We start from the raw sequence: 18,917 nt of genomic DNA, 5'->3' as shown, positions 1-18,917 counted from the left end.
CCATATATATATATATATATATATATACACACACACACACACACACATATATGCATGCATCTATTACAACCAACTATTCCACAGGAGCTTTGTCGAGGACATTTTCATTTACATAATATTATTACTTCATTTTATGTCTCCTGTTTTAGTTTCTGTGCTGGTTTGAAGCTGTTATGTGCCCCAGAAAAGACATGTTCTTTTAAACCTATCTTGTCAGGGCAGACCTATTGTTGGGTAAGACCTTTTGATTAAGTTGTTTCCATGGAGATGTGACCCTCACCCATTCAAGGTGGATCTTAATCCACTTACTGCAGTCCTCTAAGAGGGAGACATTTTGGAGAAAGCATAGCTGCTTGGAGACAGAAAATGCCTTGGGAGATGCTAAGCTAACAGATGAAATTCAGAGTTTGCCCCAGAGAAGCTAAGAAAGGATTCACAGATTTTTAGAGAGAGAAATGCCCTGGAGACGCTAATAGATGACCTGCAGGACACAGAAAGAAAGCCACTGGAATCAGAAGCTGAAAACAATGAACCAGGAGCAAGGACCAGTAGATGCCAGCCACATATCCTCAAAGTTGACAGAGATGTTCCAGATGCTGGTGGTGGTCTTTCTTCAGAGTCCAGGTATCCTCCTGTTGATGCCTTAATTCAGACAGTTTCATGGCCTTAGAACTGTACATTTGTAACCTAGTAAATTCCCTTTGTAAAACCCAATCCATGTTTGGTATATTGCATTCAGTAGCTTTAGCAAACTGAAGTAGATTTTTTTATCAGAGAAGTAGGGCACTGCAATTTGCAAATACAAAAAAAAAAAGCTGGAACAGCTTTATAAATGGAAAAGGGAAAGGTTCTGAGGAAATTGTGATATGTTTAATAGAAAAAGGCCTGAATTGCTTTGAACAGTCTGTTGGTAGAAATGTGGAAATATGCTTCTGATGAGGCCTTAGACAGAAATTATGAATGTGTCATTGCCAACTGGAATAAAGGAGACCCTTGTTTTAAAGTGGCAGAGAGTTTGGTAAAATAGAATCCTGGGTGTTGGATGGATGGTAGAATTTAAAAGTAATGAGCTTGTATATCTGAGGAAATTTCCAAACTAGATATGAAAAATGAGCCTAATTTCTCCTTGCAGCTTACAGTAAAATGTGAGAAAGGGTTAAGTTTAGAACTGAGTGCTGGGGAACAAGAAACCAGAAACTGATAGCTTGGAAAATTCTGAGCTTTTGGAAAATGAGACCCCAGAGAATATTACCCCACATGAGGGTTTAACAAACATGGAACCCACCGGTTCAGAAAAGGATTGGAGATGAAGTTATCCAGAAAGGATCTGTAGAAGGCGCTATTGTCTGAAGGTTTTTTAGGAGCAAGGGTTAATACAAGACCTGCAGAATTTATTGGGAGCAGCTGGCTTCAGAGTGGTGTCCGCAGTAAATTGTGGAGACTGTTATCTGCTTAATTGGAGGACAGTCTGGGAGGGAGACAATGTTTGTTTTTTCTTAAACCCCAAGGTCTTTATACCTATCTTTTGTATGTAGGGAGTAAAATACTGAAAAGTAAGCACTCTGCTTTATCACAAAATGCATGCATGCTTTTTTGTCACTTAAATCCTACAGTATATAAGTAGGAACTAGTTAAGAATAAAGTTGTCTGTTGTCACCAAGCTTCAGACTCCCTGATCCCGTCTGTCTTTCTCATCATTCCTTAACATCCTTCGAGCTCTGTTTCATAGGAAGCAACAGGTTTTGACCCTTGTATACTGCATGCCAAGCCAACAAGTTTTTCATGAGATTTGTGTAGACAGAACCACTACCACTCTGAACAGAAAAGGGACAAATTGAAGGAAAAATTACTTCAAGGCAGAACCATGGAAACTAAGGTCTGGAGTCAAGAAATATCGGGCCAGGAGAGTAGACGCACCCATGCATGTAGAAAGGGTGAATTTGCCCCCAAGGCAAAGGGCAGGCCTTCCATCTCAGTGTTCAGGAAGAGTTTTGGTACCCCAGGTCTCAGAGAGGTCTTGTAGCACATTCCCTGGGGATTGAGGAGAGCCTGGCCACCACCCCACATTCTGAAGGGATTTAGTCAAACCATCTCTGTTATATTGCATTCTGGCAGCTTTAGCAAACTGAAACAATTCCCTAGGCTGCTCAAGCAAATACCATGAAATGGTATATGGTATTTGGTCTCTCTCTCTCTCTCTCTCTCTCTCTCTCTCTCTCTCTCTCTCTCTCTCTCTCTCTCTCTCTTTCTCTCTCTCTCTCTCTCTCTCTCTCTCTCTCTCTCTCTCTCTCTCTCTCTCTCTCTCCTCTCTCTCTCTCTCTCTCTCTCTCTCTCTCTCTCTCTCTCTCTCTCTTTCTCTCTCTCTCTCTCTCTCTCTCTCTCTCTCTCTCTCTCTCCTCTCTCTCTCTCTCTCTCTCTCTCTCTCTCTCTCTCTCTCTCTCTCTCTCTCTCTCTCTCTCTCTCTCTCTCTCTTTCTCTCTCTCTCTCTCTCCTCTCTCTCTCTCTCTCTCTCTCTCTGAATTTCATTCTGCTTATGAAGGACTCCAGTAATTAAGACCCTGATTGAGGTGAGCCAAACCTTAGTTGAATTAACACCTTAATTGAAGTAACCTCGTCAAAAGGTTCTACTTACAATGGATTCACGCCCACAGGAATGGATTACATTTAAGTATAAGTTTTTGGGTGTACATTCAGCTTCAAAACACCACATCTTCTTGAAGAAACTTTTTATGAGGACCCTTGAGAGAAATAATACAGAATTTATATGTGTTTATTGTATGGACAATGTGTATATAGTCACTGATTGTTTCACTTACTAATTTAAAGTCTCTCAGCTCTGAATTCAGCCTTCATTGCCTGTTCTGAGAATAATGGATCTGACTCCATTAAATATTTTTCCTTTGCCAGCTGACACATTGATAAGCTTTGTCAGTAGTGGTTGTTGGAGAAATACTGCAGGAGGAAGGGGTTTGCTTCCCGGTTCCCATCTGCTCTCTCTGCAGGTTCCTATAGCATGCAGGTTCCTCAGTGCTCAGCTCTTGCTGTACAGGCAGCTTCTTCAGCACCAGGCCCTGCAGCATGTTCAGCCTCTGCAGAGGTAGGTTCCTGCAGTACACAGCAGACAGAATTGCTTGATGGTCAGTAGCTTCCTCTAGAATCACTCTAGAACAGTTTTATAGTATAGTGCCTCTGGCGAAATATAAACAGCTTTCCTGGGTACCTTGGAGGACATGTTTCTGGCAATTTCCAAAGGGCAGATTCTTAGCACAGCAGTGACTTCTTTGCCATCCAGAGAATCACAGCCATGAGATCTGAGATCACACAGTGAGATCTGGATCTGAGTACTGAGGTGGATGGTGAGTTCTCTTCATTGTATGTTCTATCACAGCCGTAAAAGCAATGAATGCTACTTATATTGGTTATTATTGCATTCTTTAGAGGTCTCTTTTTTTCTTACTAGCCAATTCCTTGTTACTTCAATACCCAGTTATAGTTAATAATTCTTTATATTAAACTTTCTTTTGTTAAAATTACTGTGTAGTTTCTTTTTTATTGGGCCCAGACTGATACACTAATCACACATCTTATTTATTTGGCCACTGGGAACTTTAGAGTTAAATTGCATATGTACATGTTGTATATATACTTATATGCATTCACATACACACACATATACAAATATATATAATTTAGTATATCATAAATATTTTATACATGATTATATCTTCTATAATCCTTAGGAAAGTAAATTATTTTTTTTAAATACTATTAAGTACTTATTATGACACATTAAAAGATACAAGTATTAAGTAAATAGATATATATTTGAAAAGTTGTGTTAAACATAAATAATGAATTATGAACATATCATGTTAGTGTATGCTAAGTCTTGACCATCAATCTCTGAATAGTTTATAATCCAGGAATGATTATTTCAAGGTTTTAGTCCTGCCTCCAAGTCTAACACACTGCACAGTTGGCACTTGTACCTTACAGTATGGATCCATTATAGTCTCTGACTCACTGCCATGATTTGCCATGACCCTTTCTAAGACTAAGCTCACATATGCTCTGCCCACCCACTTCATGCTAGTGGCACCTACTATAACTGCCTTGACTACATCCTTCTCATCTGAGTAAGCTATTCTATTTCCTGCAGGAAACACCATTTAAGCAGGGAAAGAAATGGATGTCTCCAAGGATGCTGAAAGGAAAACCAACTCCAAGGTACAAAGGAAACCCCTTTTTATGATGTTTGCTGTTTCTTCCTGCAATATATCCCCTGGCCAAAAACAAACGAGTCAGCTCTTAAAGCAAGTCTTTTTCCTCTACCTGTTTTTGCTCTCCACTCTCTAGGAAAGGAAATGTCAACCTACCTTTTGAGTTCACTTCATTCAGCGGTAGTATAATCTGAAGGCTTAAATTCCGTGCCTGAGAGAAAACATAGGAGGTTGGAGTGGCACTGACTTCTTCTACCTCTAAGTCATTAATTTTAAACCAAGCAATAGTAAATAATTAATATCAAGAATATAATTCTTAGCATTTTTAAGTTGCAAAATTTGGAAACACATTCCTAAACACTCAAAACAAGTCAATTAGTCAAATAAAATCATGGTCTTTCTCCACAGTGCAGATGCATATCATCACGAAGAGTGGGGTCTCAGAGAAATATTGATTGACATGAAGAAATGATCTTGGTGTGTTAGCTTAAAACAAAAGTTATTATGAGGCAGTAAATAAAAATTAAAATAAAGGAAAAAGGAAGGAAGGAAAGATGGAAGAAAAAAGCTATGTCTAGCAATATTTTTGTCATGGGCTACAAGAACAGAAAATTAATTTTTAAAAATTCTCATCTCCTCTATTGAGGCAGTATTACAGGCTTACCCTGGGATTATTCCTCATCTGTAAAGGGGAGAAAAAATAGCTAAGGAAATGAATAAATAAATGCTGATATACATAGAGAGAATATAAAAGCAGTTAGAACACTTTTGACATAAATTAGTTTTTTCAGTTTAAAGAAGTGTGCATCATTCCCTGTATCTTTTGCAATTTTCTATTTGGTTGTTTAACTTCTTAGAAACTAATCTTAATTGAGCAACTATTATGAAATACCAATATTAAATATAGCATTTTAAAAATAATAAAATTATTATTACTACCATTTTGAATGTTTATGTCAGGCATTTCGATAAGCACTTAATAAATACATTCCATTTAGTGTTCTCAACTTTCCTGTGACATAGGAAATTATTGTTCTCAGAAGAAGAAACAGAGGATCCGAGAAATTAAGTGACTTGCTGAAGATCACACAATATCAGAAGTAGTATTCAAATGAAGATCTTACTGATTCCCAAATCTGTTCTCTTTCCACTATCTTAAGCTGCTGATTTTCACATCTCATGTGGAATTGCTGATGCCTTGGAATACTCAAACCAGAGAGTTGGAGTTTTTAAGCCCAAGGATGTAAGGACCATTGACCGAAATGAGAATTATCTAGGACTCTTATCAACATTGGCTGAAACATCAAAGAATGAGATAAAGGAGAACACAGGGCATGGGCAATATGATCAGTCCCTACTCCTATGTTTCAGGTCTGTGAGAGCTAGACTGGTGATTTTCATGGTCATTGCAAAGCCCAGCAGTAATACATCACATTACACAGGCATAACTTGCTTCTTGAAGCAATAGCTGCAGATAAACCATTCTATTCAAAGCGAAGTAAACAGTGCAGTTCAATGAAAACCAGAAATGCAGTCAGAATTCAGCAAATGCAGTTGTGAATTTGCCCTTTAATATATGTGTAAAACAAAAACCACCAGATTTACAGCTAGAAAACTAGAATTCTAGGACCAGTTCTTGGTCTTCACATTCCTCCCCTGTAAAGCAGCAGTAGAGTTCTGTCCTATTTACTTTATGGGGTTATTATAAGATTCCAGTGACACAGTGAGCTTGAAAACATTTTAAAGAGTATAGAATATTGTGTAATATGTATCAATATGAGATACTTTTTGTTATAAGTAATTTCTTCAGTTGCAGCCAACTTTTCAAATAACTTCCATTTGAGTTTTCCATTTTTTATAATAAAATATCTGCATAGTCCAAAATATTAAAATTACAGAAAAAATTTAAAAGTTTCCTATGCAATGGTATGCTGGAACTGACCTGTCAAGCTTATGAAAGCCAATTATACATAGCTCTTTCCATTTATGTGTTCATTGATCTCATGTAGATAGTTTGATATCAGTGATCTTAAAATTATTTACACAGTGGAAATTGGCAAATATTATAAAGTAAGTTGCTGTTGTTGTTTCCTGGCTAATCAGTTGTTAAACATTCACCAGCACACCCACTGTCCTTAACTTCAGAGTTTTGTCAACTTGACGAATTTTAAATCAGATTGCTACCCTTTAAAGAGGTCAAAAATTGAGGGATATTCAAAATAAGAATCAGGCAGTCTGTCTTAAGCCTTTAATGTGTCATGCTCCAACAAAGAAGGTGAGGGATTCTGAATAAACAATGAGAAAACATGCTTTATGTGCTCTAGCTGCTAAGGCCTGCATTGTCTTAGGCTCTGCATTAGTTGGGTATGTGACCGGATTACACAATCTCTGTGGTTTTCTTTCTTTTTTTTTAAAGAATTTTAACCACTAAATGCCAACAGCCATAGACCTTTAAAGGCTTTGCCTATGCCCAAGTTATTTCATTAGTGTCTCATTCTTAATGAGAATATTTCTGATCTTTGAATGGATGGCCAAGAAGTAGAGTTATTGGTCTTCCCCTAAGACATGAGTCCCCTGTTCAAGTTGCAAATTGTGTACAGTTCCAAAACACTATTTGGTGGCAAATAGGGCCTGGAGTGCCACCCCAGCTTGCCTTCTATCCCATTATTTTATGGAACTATTTTCTGCTGTCACCACCCTAGGACATCAGGAACTAATTTTCCAGGGACTTCATAAGTTCAATAGGACATTTGAAACATAAGACTGATTTTCTCCATACCTACTCATGTTCAGTCAATATACACAAAACTTAAAATGACATTTTGTCCACCAGAGGGCGCTCATAATGTTCCAAGTATAGAGCAAAGGACTATGGCAATTTGAAGAGACATCTTAATAGTCAGAGTAATGAAAGAACCACCCTCTTGATGAAGTCCTCACTAAATGCCCAACAGACAAATAAAAATAAATTTTCTTATTTCATTTTATTTCCCTGGTCCCATCCCACAAACACACATAAAAGTCTTAAGGAATAAGTTAATAAAAAAAAAAAAGAAGAAGAAGAAGAAGAAGGGATCAGGGTGAAATCTGTGTTCCACATTTTCAAAGTGCCAACTTTGCAAGAAGTATATTTTTCTTTAAAATGTGGGCGTATGGGAGAATAGCAAGAAATTGATTTTCATAATGTTACATTCTTGGTGCTTTAAGACAATACATCTCGAGTTATTTTCCATCATGAAGCTGGTGAACCGCATACTTCAGATGACAGGGCATCCACCCTTCTCTTGGAACTTCACACTTCTCAGGCGGCTAGGAAAAACAGAGGCCATCACAAGACTGTGGTCAAGCGTGTTGACAGCCTCAGCCACAAGTTATTCGAACTTCTCACAAAAGCAAAATAAACTTGTGATTTCTGAGACATGTTGTATACCTCATTAGTGGTTTCAACTAAGTGCTGTTTTATTGATCTTAAAGCCTCTCTTTCCTCTACTCAAGTTGACTTTCACCTGTCTCCATCTTTTCCAAACATCCCGACATTATGAACCCACTGGTTGAACCCTAGTGATTGCTAAATTTAAGTCACTGAATCGGAGGTAAGGCTTCTACTTCATTCCTGTGATGTTACCATGTCGAACATTTGCCTCATGCTATTTTGCTTCTCCACAAGGGTATTTTATAAACATATTTCAAAATTAGACAGATCAAAAGACCCATTAAGTCTATTTCTGCTTCAGAATTGCACACCAATTAAAAGTCTCACTTTCTTTTCCATTTTAAAAAGTGCCCAATTAAGCCATCTCAGAATGATCTAAAACCTAGCTATTTAGTATCAGTGTAGTACAAACACACACACGCACCACAAGTACTTTACAAAAGGGGGAAAGTAAAGACAGAATAACTTAAGAGTGTTGTCAATTTGAAAAATAGGTGGCAAAGTAATTATCAAAGAACTGTTAATAAGCAAGCTTGACCTTTACAACATGGCCCCAAATTGCCAGGCACTGCAATGCTTTGAAAAAATTGGCTTCTTGGCACTGCCAAGACCAAAAGCAAAATTGGCCCACCTTCCCCCATTCACATCTGGGTTCAGTTTGTTCCCAGTAAGAAGAGCTTAACCATTCATGCTGACTTGGTCTCAGTTCAGATGGAAAAGTGGCTCTTTAATATGAAAGGGGCAGAAGTGGGTGACTATTTCTCTAAGTCCTCCCCTAAGGGGAAACCTGTTGCTTTATTATCCTTACATAATTGTCTGGGATTAGGGGATTGACTGGCTTGATATGAATAGTGCATTGGTCCCTTTTCGAAGTTGTAGCTTACTGCCCCGGGGGCTTCAAAAATAAAATACATCATTACAAGGACTTTAAACTAACTAGGACTAAGCTGAAGAATATTACCCCTCTTTCCAATACATGAAATGACACAGAAAGAATCACATAATTCAGGTTTAACATGAGAAATAGTAATCACAGAGTGATTACTTAATATAGTAGAGAATGAGGAAATAGTTACTAGAATAAGGAAAGTGTAAGAGGGTCACACAAAGAGGGTCATACAACTTTGTTGTGACACAAAGTTGTGGGGACTTTTTTCAATTTCATCTCATGAATGTGATCATTGCCAATTACTTTCTGTCTGTGTATATATTTTTGTAGGTATATCAATTTCAGATTTGGAAAAATTTATTCCAGATAAGAATATATCATAATTCCAGACTTGGGATTCTTAAAAAGACATATTGTGATTTCACTGACTAGATGAAAAAAGCTGAGTAGGTGATTATTTCCTTAAAAAAATAGTAATGGTAGTAAGGAAACAGTACCACATCTCATATCCATTGTCTTTTTAATCCTCCCAACAATCTAGTTAGTGCCTACTCTTTCTGTAAGATCTCAGGTCAAATAGCATTTGACCTTGATTAAGTCAAATCCCCCTATGATATGCTTTCAAAGCACCATGCCTCTTCACCTTGTAACAGTTAGCAAAGTTGCAATTTTACATTTATTTGTTTAGATATTTGACAAATGTCTCTCTTCTCACCAGGATGTAAGCACCACAGGGACACACACTGGCTGGTTTTGCCATCAATTCATCAGTACCCAGCACAGATCCCGACATGCAGGAGAGAGTCCATATCTATCTCTTTATTTTTGATATGTGAGTAAATGACCAGCTGAGGCAACTATGAGATAAATGGAAAACCAGAGGCCATCACAAGACTGCGGTAGTGAATCACCTTAAACAATCTAATTAGGTAACCATGATAACATAGCCATAAATGTTACTAAATTAATCTAGCTGGTTAAACTCCACTCCATATTCTATTTTTCCCCCAGTGTGTCTTATCAGAAAAACTGTGAACAAAAGCATGGGGACAGTTGCTAGAAGGTCTCAAATCAATACAACAAGAAATTATAAATAATTAGCCAAATTTGTTTTCCATCCAGGGTAGTAAAATAAACCAGGTATTCTTTGCTACTTTTAGACCATCAGAAATATCCTGGGTGAGTTGTTATTTGTAAGGGTGGGTTAAACACCATTCAACCAAATGCAATTCTCTTCAGAAAATTGATAATTATTTTTTAAAAGAGGCAACAAAGGGATTGTATATAAAGGCTATATCTGTTTAAAGTAGGAGGAGAAAAGAGGATAAGATTTAGAAGGAAGTCATTGATGATCTTGAAACTTGAAAGAAGTTTTATTATAGTTTTTTTTTAAGAAAGCAGGGATTAATAATAGTAAAAAAAGGATAAAGATTTTAAAACAATCTTGGGAAAAGTACTGCCTTTTAAAGAGAAGGTGAAACCTAGGATATGCTGCAGATGGGAGGAAAACAATAAAAGAGCAAAGTCCCTTAGGATTCCCATAGGACCAGGACAATGAGTACTCTCAGAAGGGTTTGCTTTTGAGAAAAATTTAAACACATCTTTTACATTTCTCTAGGTTTAGGAAGGTGCCAGAGAATGGTCTGTACCCCACTAGAATGAACTGGGTCCAAAGCTACAAGTACATGAAAGAGGGGACTGAAAGTGTGTAGGAGCTCAATGAGAATCAAAAAGGTCACCATACGAAAATTGGGGCAGGTCCCACGTTCAGCTGTCTCCTTCTTCACTGAATCGTAGAAATTCAAGTCTGGCATCTCATAACCATACTAACCTGACTTTACCAGAGACAGGCTCCCTTGACTTCAATAGTTGTTCAATGTATTTCCAGCTAAGTCCCTAAGTCCCAGAGCTACAATCTTCATTGACACAGCAAGGTCAAACTTTAGCCCATCTGAAACTCTAGAACTTAGGTATATTTTCACCCAATCTCTCTCACTCCATGGAACCAAGTCTAACATTTTATTGGTTAAAAAAAAAAAAGAAAGAAAGAAAAAGAGGATAAATATTAAAACAATATATCTCAGCCAAACTCAGATATTCTCCTGAATCCTGGGAAAACTGTCATTTTTCCTCCACAAAGGTCTAAAAAGCCTCCTCTCTTGGCTCAGAGAAACAAAAAAGATGTATTTAACCAAAAGGGATTCTGAGCCTTCTGGAAGTACCAACTGAGCTTCCAAATGTCTCACATAATAGGAATCTTGAATCTATGGTTCCTTCTTGATTAGCTTTAGCTGGTACTCCTGAGGCAGAGGGTTTCCTCACCTAGAGTTCTAGAATCTTATAGTCACATGAACACTCACAGAAAGCAAAGAAAACAATGAGCACAGATCAGAAAAGCCTAAAAAGGGTCTTTGAGCATATCTGACTACTTACAACCCAACTTCTAAGTGAAGAAAAAACTGAGAAAGTTCCCCAGAGACTATAAGTTTTAAGATCATAGAAACTTCCCTGCAGAAACCCTTGAGAAACTAGTGCTAAAACTCTCAGTCCCTTCAAATACCCTGAGCTCCCCCAGGAATGGCCACTCTAGGCTTCCGAACCATATCCAGGTAAGGCTAAAAGAAGGAAAGAAAGGGAGTATGTCAGAACTGATAGACGCTGAGTGGCTCTCACAGGTCACTATCCCTGAGGATTACTGTCCATTTATTCAGCAACCTGTTTTGTCAGGGACCATGTCAGGGGCTGGACACTGTACTAGTATCTAAGAATACAAACCTGAGGCTATCTCTCCCTTTTTAAAAACTCTTGATCAATGTTTTATCATCAAGATAAGTCCAAAATCCTTACCATGAGAAAAGCACTTCCAGAATGATGGAAAAAGTATCTCGGAAAATCTGTTCTGTCATTAAATCAATAAGAACATTAGCAAAACTTCTTAAAATAAACTTTTTTTAGAACTCTTGAAATTAAGCAAAGTCTTGAAAAATTTGAGGAGTATCTGTTCAAGAAAATTAGCTGAATTTTAGTAAGAGCTATGAACTCTGTGCATTTGGACTTGCCTTACTTCCATTCTCTACCCTAATAATCAGCTCATTGATAGCTTTAAAAACTACAGCATTACAGTCATAGCAGCTGTGAAAACCATCATCCTAAAAGCCATTCAAGGGGGCAGAAGGAGCTTGAAGCACCTATAAAAGTTCCATCCCAAGAGAATTTTCACTGTTTGATCCATCTGGCAGCTCCCTGGAATAGCTCCATTCTCAGGGCTTGTCTTTATTTAACCTCACCCAGAGCTTGCTCTATGGAAACAGCCCATTCTCAGGGAATTTTCTAAAATTAATAACAATTCCTTAAAATTTCAACTGTCTGAGGAGGCAATATCAGTTGGAACTAACAAAAGGCTAACCAAAAAAACTTAAAAGGAAAAACTGCAAAATGAGATATCCAGAAATGGGTTTGAATGGCTTGCTAATATTCCTGGGACTCTAGAACGCCACTCACATATACAGGGGTATGCCCATGCCCAAGAAAGACCTGAGAAGCCTTGCATTCTCATATTTGGGTGAATTTGAGGATTCTACAAGCAGGAAATGAAGACTTAGGCAGAGTTGTAAACTGCCTGCCAAAGCATTGAAACCATGTCCCAACATACACACAAACACATACATACACTGAGATCCCCTCAACAAAGGCTAGAAAACTTACTGGCTCAAGGCATTTAAGGGACTCTCTGTACAATAATTAGCTAACCACTACCCTAATTGAGCAGAGATTTCTGTGACTGCACATGAAAAAGAATGCATAATTACAGAATTAGTCCAGGAAAGTTACTAACAAACAGCAACAATAACGAACCTGGGGGAGGAGGGCTTTAATCAGATTTTCATAGTTTTTACAACATGTTATTTATAATGTTCAATTTTAACAAAATAATTATACAACACACAAAGACAGGAAATTATGCCCCATATATAAGGGAAAAAGTAGTCAACAGAAATGGTCCTTGAGGAAACTCAAATGTTAGATTTACCTCACAAAACCATTAAATCAGCTATTAAAATATTTTCAAATAACTAAGAAAAACAATGTCTAATGCATTAAAGGAAAGTATGAAAATGATGACTTACCAAATAGGGAGTATCAGTAGAGAAAGAAATTATATTTTAAAGAAAATAGAAATTCTGGAGTAGAAAAGTACAAAATTGAAATTAGCAATTCACTACTATCAGAAGCAGATTTGAACTGGCAGAAGAATTAGAAAACTTAAACACAGATCAGTAAAAGATTATCCAACCTAAGGAAAACCAATAATAAAAACAAAGAAAAATCTACAGAGTTTCAGAAACCTGTGGGACACCATCAAGTACACCTATATATGCATAATAGGAGTCATAAAGAGAGAGGAAAAGAGAAAGGTGAAAGAAGAATTATGAAATCACAGCCAAAAATAACAATGCTGATGAAAAATATTAATCAACCCATCCAAGAAGCTCAAAAAACTCCAAAACGAGATATATGCCTACATACATCATATTCAAACTCTCAAAAAGTAAAAGACAAAGAGACTCCTGAATGTAGCAAGAGATAATTGAGTCATCACATACGAGAAATGCTCAGTAAGATTAACATCTCTCTTCTCATCAGAAAGTACGAAAGCCAGAAAACAACGGGATGACATATTAAAACCACTGAAAGAAAAAGACTGCCAACAAAGAAGTCTACATTCACCAAAACCATTCTAGAAAAACAAAGAAGAAATTAAGATACTTTCAGAAAAACAAAATGAAGGAATTTATTTTGATCAGCTTTACCTTACAAAAAAAATACTAAAAATTCCTGGTGCCTGCCCATGCCAAAAAAAAAAAAAAAAAATACTAAAAGGAGTCAGTCCATCAGGAGGAAATGAAAGGAAAATAGGTACTAAAATGAATCCTCATGCAGAAGTAAAGAGCACTTATAAAGGCAATTAGACAGATAAATACAAAAAATATATTCTTTTAAGAAACATTCTTTATTCTTCTCATATATTTAAAAGACATCTCATAGATTTTTAAACAAAAGTGACACTAGAGACAAAGAATGGCATTCTATAATGATGAAAGGGCCAATCCATCCAGAAGACATAAACATCATCAAATGTGTGAATCGAGCAAGGGAGTGTCAAAATACCTGAGACAAAAAAATAACAGTATGACAGGAACAATTAAAAAAACAACAATAGTTGGAGATGTTAATACCCCACTTTTGTTAATATATAGAACTAGACAGATGATCAATAAGGAAATAGAAGACTTTAATAATACTATAAACCAACTAGACTTAAGAAACTGTGTTGGTAAATTTCACGTTATTGGCTGTTATTTACTTGATCAAGCAAGCACTGGCCTTAGTGTTATTGTAAGAGTATTTCATGGATTTAAATCATTAGTCATTTGATTGCATCTTTGGTTGACTACATCTACAATCAACAAAGGAGACTGCCTTCAGCAATAAAAGAAATTTTCTCATTCTATCTTGAAGGCCTTAAAGGTAGAACTTACGACTTCAGCAGTCAGAAAGAAGAATATCTATCTCTACATCAACCAGCCAGCTTCACCTAGGGAACTGAACTTCACCACTGAGTTCCCAACTTACCACCTACACTACAGAATTCAGACTTATCAAACCTTACTACCTGCAGCTACAGCAGTGCTTAAATAGAAATTTATGGTTATAAATGCCTATATTTAAAAAGGAGAAATATCTCAAATCAGTAACCTCATCTTCCATCTTAAGAAACTAGAAAAATAAGAGCAAACTAAACCCAAAGCCAGCAAAAGGAAGGAAGTAATAAAAACCTAGAAGGAAAACAAATGAAATAAGAATATAGAAACAACAGAAAAAAATCAATGAAATCAAAAACTGGTTCTTTGAAATGGTTAAAAAAAATTGAAAAACCTTTAGGTTGACTAAGAAAAAAAGACAGGAGGGCAGTGTGATGGTGGCTCTGTGGCAGAATTCTCGCCTGCCATGCCAGAGACATGGGTTCATTTCCCAGTGCCTGCCCGTGCAAAAAAAAAAGATAGGAGACAGATTACTAAAACCAGAAATGAAAGATGATACATCACTACCAACCTTACAGAAACGAAAAGAACTGGAAGGGGAGCCTGTGAATAACTATATGCCAACAAATTAGATAAGCTTATGAAATGCATAAATTCTTAGAAAGGCACAAACAATTAAAATTCTTACCATGCCCAAGATTAGCCTTCTAGTGGTTCAAAGCAGGGTAAGGAAGGGTGAAAAGTCAATCAGGAGAGGCTGCAAATGAAAGATATCTAGCACACTGCCTCATCTTCCTGAATCTATGGTATTGCTCCAGAAAGGGCTAACTTCATATGGTGGGTGGCTCCAGGAGAAAGCCCACAGTCTCCTTTTAATAGCCTCAACTACCCCACAAATCTGTACTCTCTCCGACAAGAAATACTGCTACATCCAATACAGTGCATTTGGCTTTTCTTTTCCCAACTACCTTCTTGTTTAATCACAAAATAGTGCTTTGGAACAGGCCCTGATATGTCAGAATTGGCTGAATGTATTTATGCTGGGACCTCCATGACACAATAAAATATGGTAAGATGTACTTGGCACTAAACAGGAACTGATTACAGTGGAATCTCCCTTTGATGAGTAAGAAACATCAGGATCCTGCAGAGCCTCAGGTATAGATTCTGAATGTCAATAATTATTGCACAGAACTATTACTGTATAGAACACAATTCTGTCATTTTTTTTAAGGGGTTGAGTATTTGCATCTGGGATAAATAACACTTCAATGCATGTTCCATATTAACAACTTTCAACGTTTAAAAAAAAGTTTGATAGTTTTGTAAACTAGCCTTGAAATTCCTAGTTCTCAAAACTGGCTGGGACCCAAAATGGAAACTGAGAACAAAGAAAGGAAACTGTTTTCATAAGTCAGAATTTGGCAGCATCAGAAATCATGAGGTTAGAAAACATTTTCAGACTGGTTTTACAACTCCTGTTAGACTAGTTAATTGATATCACCACCCACATTTACCCTGACTGAGCTCTGAAAACTTTTGATGATCACCTTCCTAAATGAATACAATTCTCCATGAAGAACAGTGTTCACCCACCCAACCTAACCCCACCCCTTTATAAAACTGAATTGAAATTTTATACCATGTTGGAAATTCTAAAGTCAAGTCTGAGGGATCACCTTGAAGTCATTAATTAACAGATAATACTCAAACCAAAGAAAAGACTCGTATTTATAGAAGAACAGACCTCACAGGGCAGCCTAACACTAAGTTATTTTCTTTTAAAAAAATAAAAGAGGCAGGGGGAAGGCAATGTCTCTTGGGTGGCAATGGTGAAGTTGTTTTCAACCACATGTCACTCAGGCCTTTCCTGATCACTCAGTTCCCTTCAGGCTCAAACATTCCAAGACAGGAAAACTTCTTTATATGGCTGACTAAGAAAGCTTAAATACTTCCTATCTTCTTTACTGGATGATAAACTAAAAAGCTGTTTGGCTTTTTAACTCCAATGTGTAGCTTTAAGAAGAATAAGCCAAGGTGGAAAAAGCATGAACAAGGAATCAGAGGGTCTGGATTCTTGCTCTGAACCTTCCATTAACAACTAGTGTTATCCTGACATTGTCACTTTACCTCCTGGTCTCAGTTTCCATTTCCATAACATGGAGGTGTTGGATTATGTCAGTGGCTTCCATGAAATTTGTTTGCCTTTGTTTAAATGAAATATTACGTGGAAGCACAATATGTGAAGTCGAAAAAGTAGAACTGTTTGGTTTGAAGGGTGGGTGATTTCCCCCAACCCTGGGCCACTGGCCATCCCACTTCCCATTACCTCCTAAATTCATTCAGCGCTCAAAGTATATCTGGCCCAAAGTATATCTGGCTCGTGATCTCTGGGGTGCTTACTTAAAAGCAGAACCCTTGGCCCCATCCCATGATCTACTAGACCAGCCTATCTGGAAATGGGGATCATGAATCTGCATTTTAATAAGCACCTGAGATGTATCCCATGCAACCAAAACTTTTAGCAGTACCAAGTACATTAAAAAGTACTGAGCTAGATATTTCCGAAATACCCTTCCACTCTGACACTCTAAAAGGGGTTCTTAAAATTTAAGACTTCACACATCCCCTTGGAAACATGATGAATGCAATGAATACTCTCCCTGAGAAAAATGGAAGCACACACACACGCATACATGAAATATACCTAGGATTTCAGGGAGTTTACATACCCAGTTAAAACTATGGGCCCATAAGTGAAACCCTATAACCCATCAGTGATATTTCAGAGAAGAATGGTGATTCTTTAGAGAAGGAATTCTTCTAGAATCAGATTTCCCTTTCTTGACTGCTGACTATTGCATTAAACCAAAGGTTACCTATAACTTATGATCCTTTACCCAGTTTTTGTGGTGTTCAAAATACTTGATACTTCTTATCTGGGTGTTTGTTTTACTTAATTATCAGGATGGCGTCATCCTGAATTTTACTCAGTATTTACTTCACTACAGGTATGAGGTTGAAATGGCCTGATTACAGCAAACTGGTTGATGCTTTGCAAAGACACTTGCTGTAAGGACTGTTCAGGTCACAAACTGGTTCATTTCTCCAATTATAGGCATAGACATTCCTGCTGGTGGAACAAGAGGATCATGTCTTCCAAGAGGAATGACACAGCCACCTCATTGCTGGAGGCCCGACATTCTTCACTTCACTCAATCTGCCAAACAATAAAACTGTGGTGGCGCCAAGCACCCCTATAAAGGGCTGTTCCATAAATATTCATGGACCATGACAAGGAGCTGGATGGTTCTTTCCCAAAAGTCTGCCTCCATTCTTCACAGTGTCACCCAGATGTATGCACCATGTTTAATGAGAACTATAGCATGCAATAGAGGCAAGGTTCTGTGCCACCTAGATGGTTTTCTTGATACCTTTAGCCTTATGTTGAAATCTGAATGATTTTGGCTCTCATTCTGCTGTTGGCCCTACAGCAAAAGCCCCTCTCCAAGTCAGCTCCCCCACCTACTTACTCCCAGTCAATAGGGAACCACTTAACTACATGAACATTAACTAATTTGAAGTTTGCTTTTCATCCCAGCACTAATGGGAAAGGAGGAATGTGTTTGTGTTTGCAAATTTTCCATGTGGGTTAAGTAAAGATTGTTTGCTCAAGTTTGAAGCTTGGAAAAAAAAGAAAAAACAAGGCCCTTGTCTCATCTTGTCCTCTGGAGGTAAGCAGAAGAGTCATTGTTCCCAGTGCAGCTGAAACTTGTGGGTTGAGAAACAACTGGAATCTCTTCTTTGAGGTTTCTGAAAAATTTCCCCCAGACTTATCAATGTCAGCAACCGTGGCGGGCTATTGTGTTTTGCTTTTTACTACTTATTTATTGCCAAAGCAAATGGCTATGACAGTTAAGAATGGAAAGAGTGGCAAGTAGGAATGAAATATAGGAATAAGGCATTATTATAAACAAGAGAGGTTGCTAAAAAGGGAAAGAAGTCCCATCTCCTGTAAAAGCTAAAAGTGCCTTTCATCATCCAACAAGACTGGACCAAAAGCAAAATTGTTTCTAAAGGTAAACAGATAAATGAAGCAGTGACTCATCCAGAACTCCAGAGTGGATTCCTGCCTCCCCCATACAAAATGTTGCTTTTTAATTTTTCTGTAAGTAAAACAGGTTGAAAATAAAGGGGAGAAACATGTTGAAGGGTAAGAACTAGGATTTATAATATTAAAGCAGAATCTACAAGGATATCATAGTATAAACCCACCTCTCATAATCTCAAGATAAAAATACCTTCAGAGTGGTCCCCCCTTCCTTAGCTGAGCCATGGCCAAACGAAGGTTGCTGCTATTGATGAGCAGCTTACTGAAGGTTATTTTTCCAAAAATAAATTTTTCATTACAAAAGTTGTGGGTTTTGCTGAACAACTGTACACCGCCCCACCACCAACACCTTGCACTGGTGTGGAATATTCGCCACAATTGATCACAGAACATTTTTATAATTGTACTACTTTTTTTAACAGCGGTAATCAACATTTACTGAGAGATTCCATGTTCTGGGCACTGTATGAAGCAATTCATATGGATTACCTAATTTAAAGTACTCAATATACAAGTTGTTGAAATATGTCCTATTATATTATGTTAAAAATTTTTTTAGAGATGTTGTAGGTTTACCTAAAAATCATGTAAAAAATACAGCATTCCTATATACCCCTATTGTGGACACTCTGCATTAGTGTGGTACTTTCGTTACAACAGATGAAAGAATATTTAAAATAGTACTACTAACTATAGTTCATGGTTTACATTAGTTGTATTT

At 37.3% G+C, this 18,917-nt stretch overlaps 1 protein-coding gene across 4 annotated transcripts; it reads left to right on the top strand.

Moving 5' to 3' along the window:
* The first annotated feature begins 268 nt into the window (after positions 1-268).
* Positions 269-17,509, top strand: LOC143644807 (uncharacterized). 4 transcript variants are annotated; one of them, XM_077114276.1, is made up of 4 exons: positions 269-624; positions 3,003-3,097; positions 4,160-4,227; positions 17,204-17,509. In XM_077114276.1, exons 1-4 carry the CDS (start codon positions 477-479, stop codon positions 17,346-17,348), a joined length of 456 nt encoding a protein of 151 aa, XP_076970391.1. In that variant the 5' UTR covers positions 269-476; the 3' UTR covers positions 17,349-17,509. The 4 variants fall into 4 exon arrangements, with proteins under 4 accessions (XP_076970391.1, XP_076970394.1, XP_076970393.1 ...); XM_077114279.1 differs by lacking the exon at positions 17,204-17,509 and adding an exon at positions 7,461-7,629; XM_077114278.1 differs by lacking the exon at positions 17,204-17,509 and adding an exon at positions 5,244-5,960.
* The last annotated feature ends 1,408 nt before the right edge of the window (positions 17,510-18,917 follow it).

The sequence above is a fragment of the Tamandua tetradactyla genome, chromosome 8 (assembly GCF_023851605.1).
Source record: "Tamandua tetradactyla isolate mTamTet1 chromosome 8, mTamTet1.pri, whole genome shotgun sequence".
NCBI classification, from domain to species: domain Eukaryota; kingdom Metazoa; phylum Chordata; class Mammalia; order Pilosa; family Myrmecophagidae; genus Tamandua; species Tamandua tetradactyla.
The sequence above is the reverse complement of the archived record's forward strand: the minus strand, read 5'-3'. Positions and strand labels throughout refer to the sequence as shown.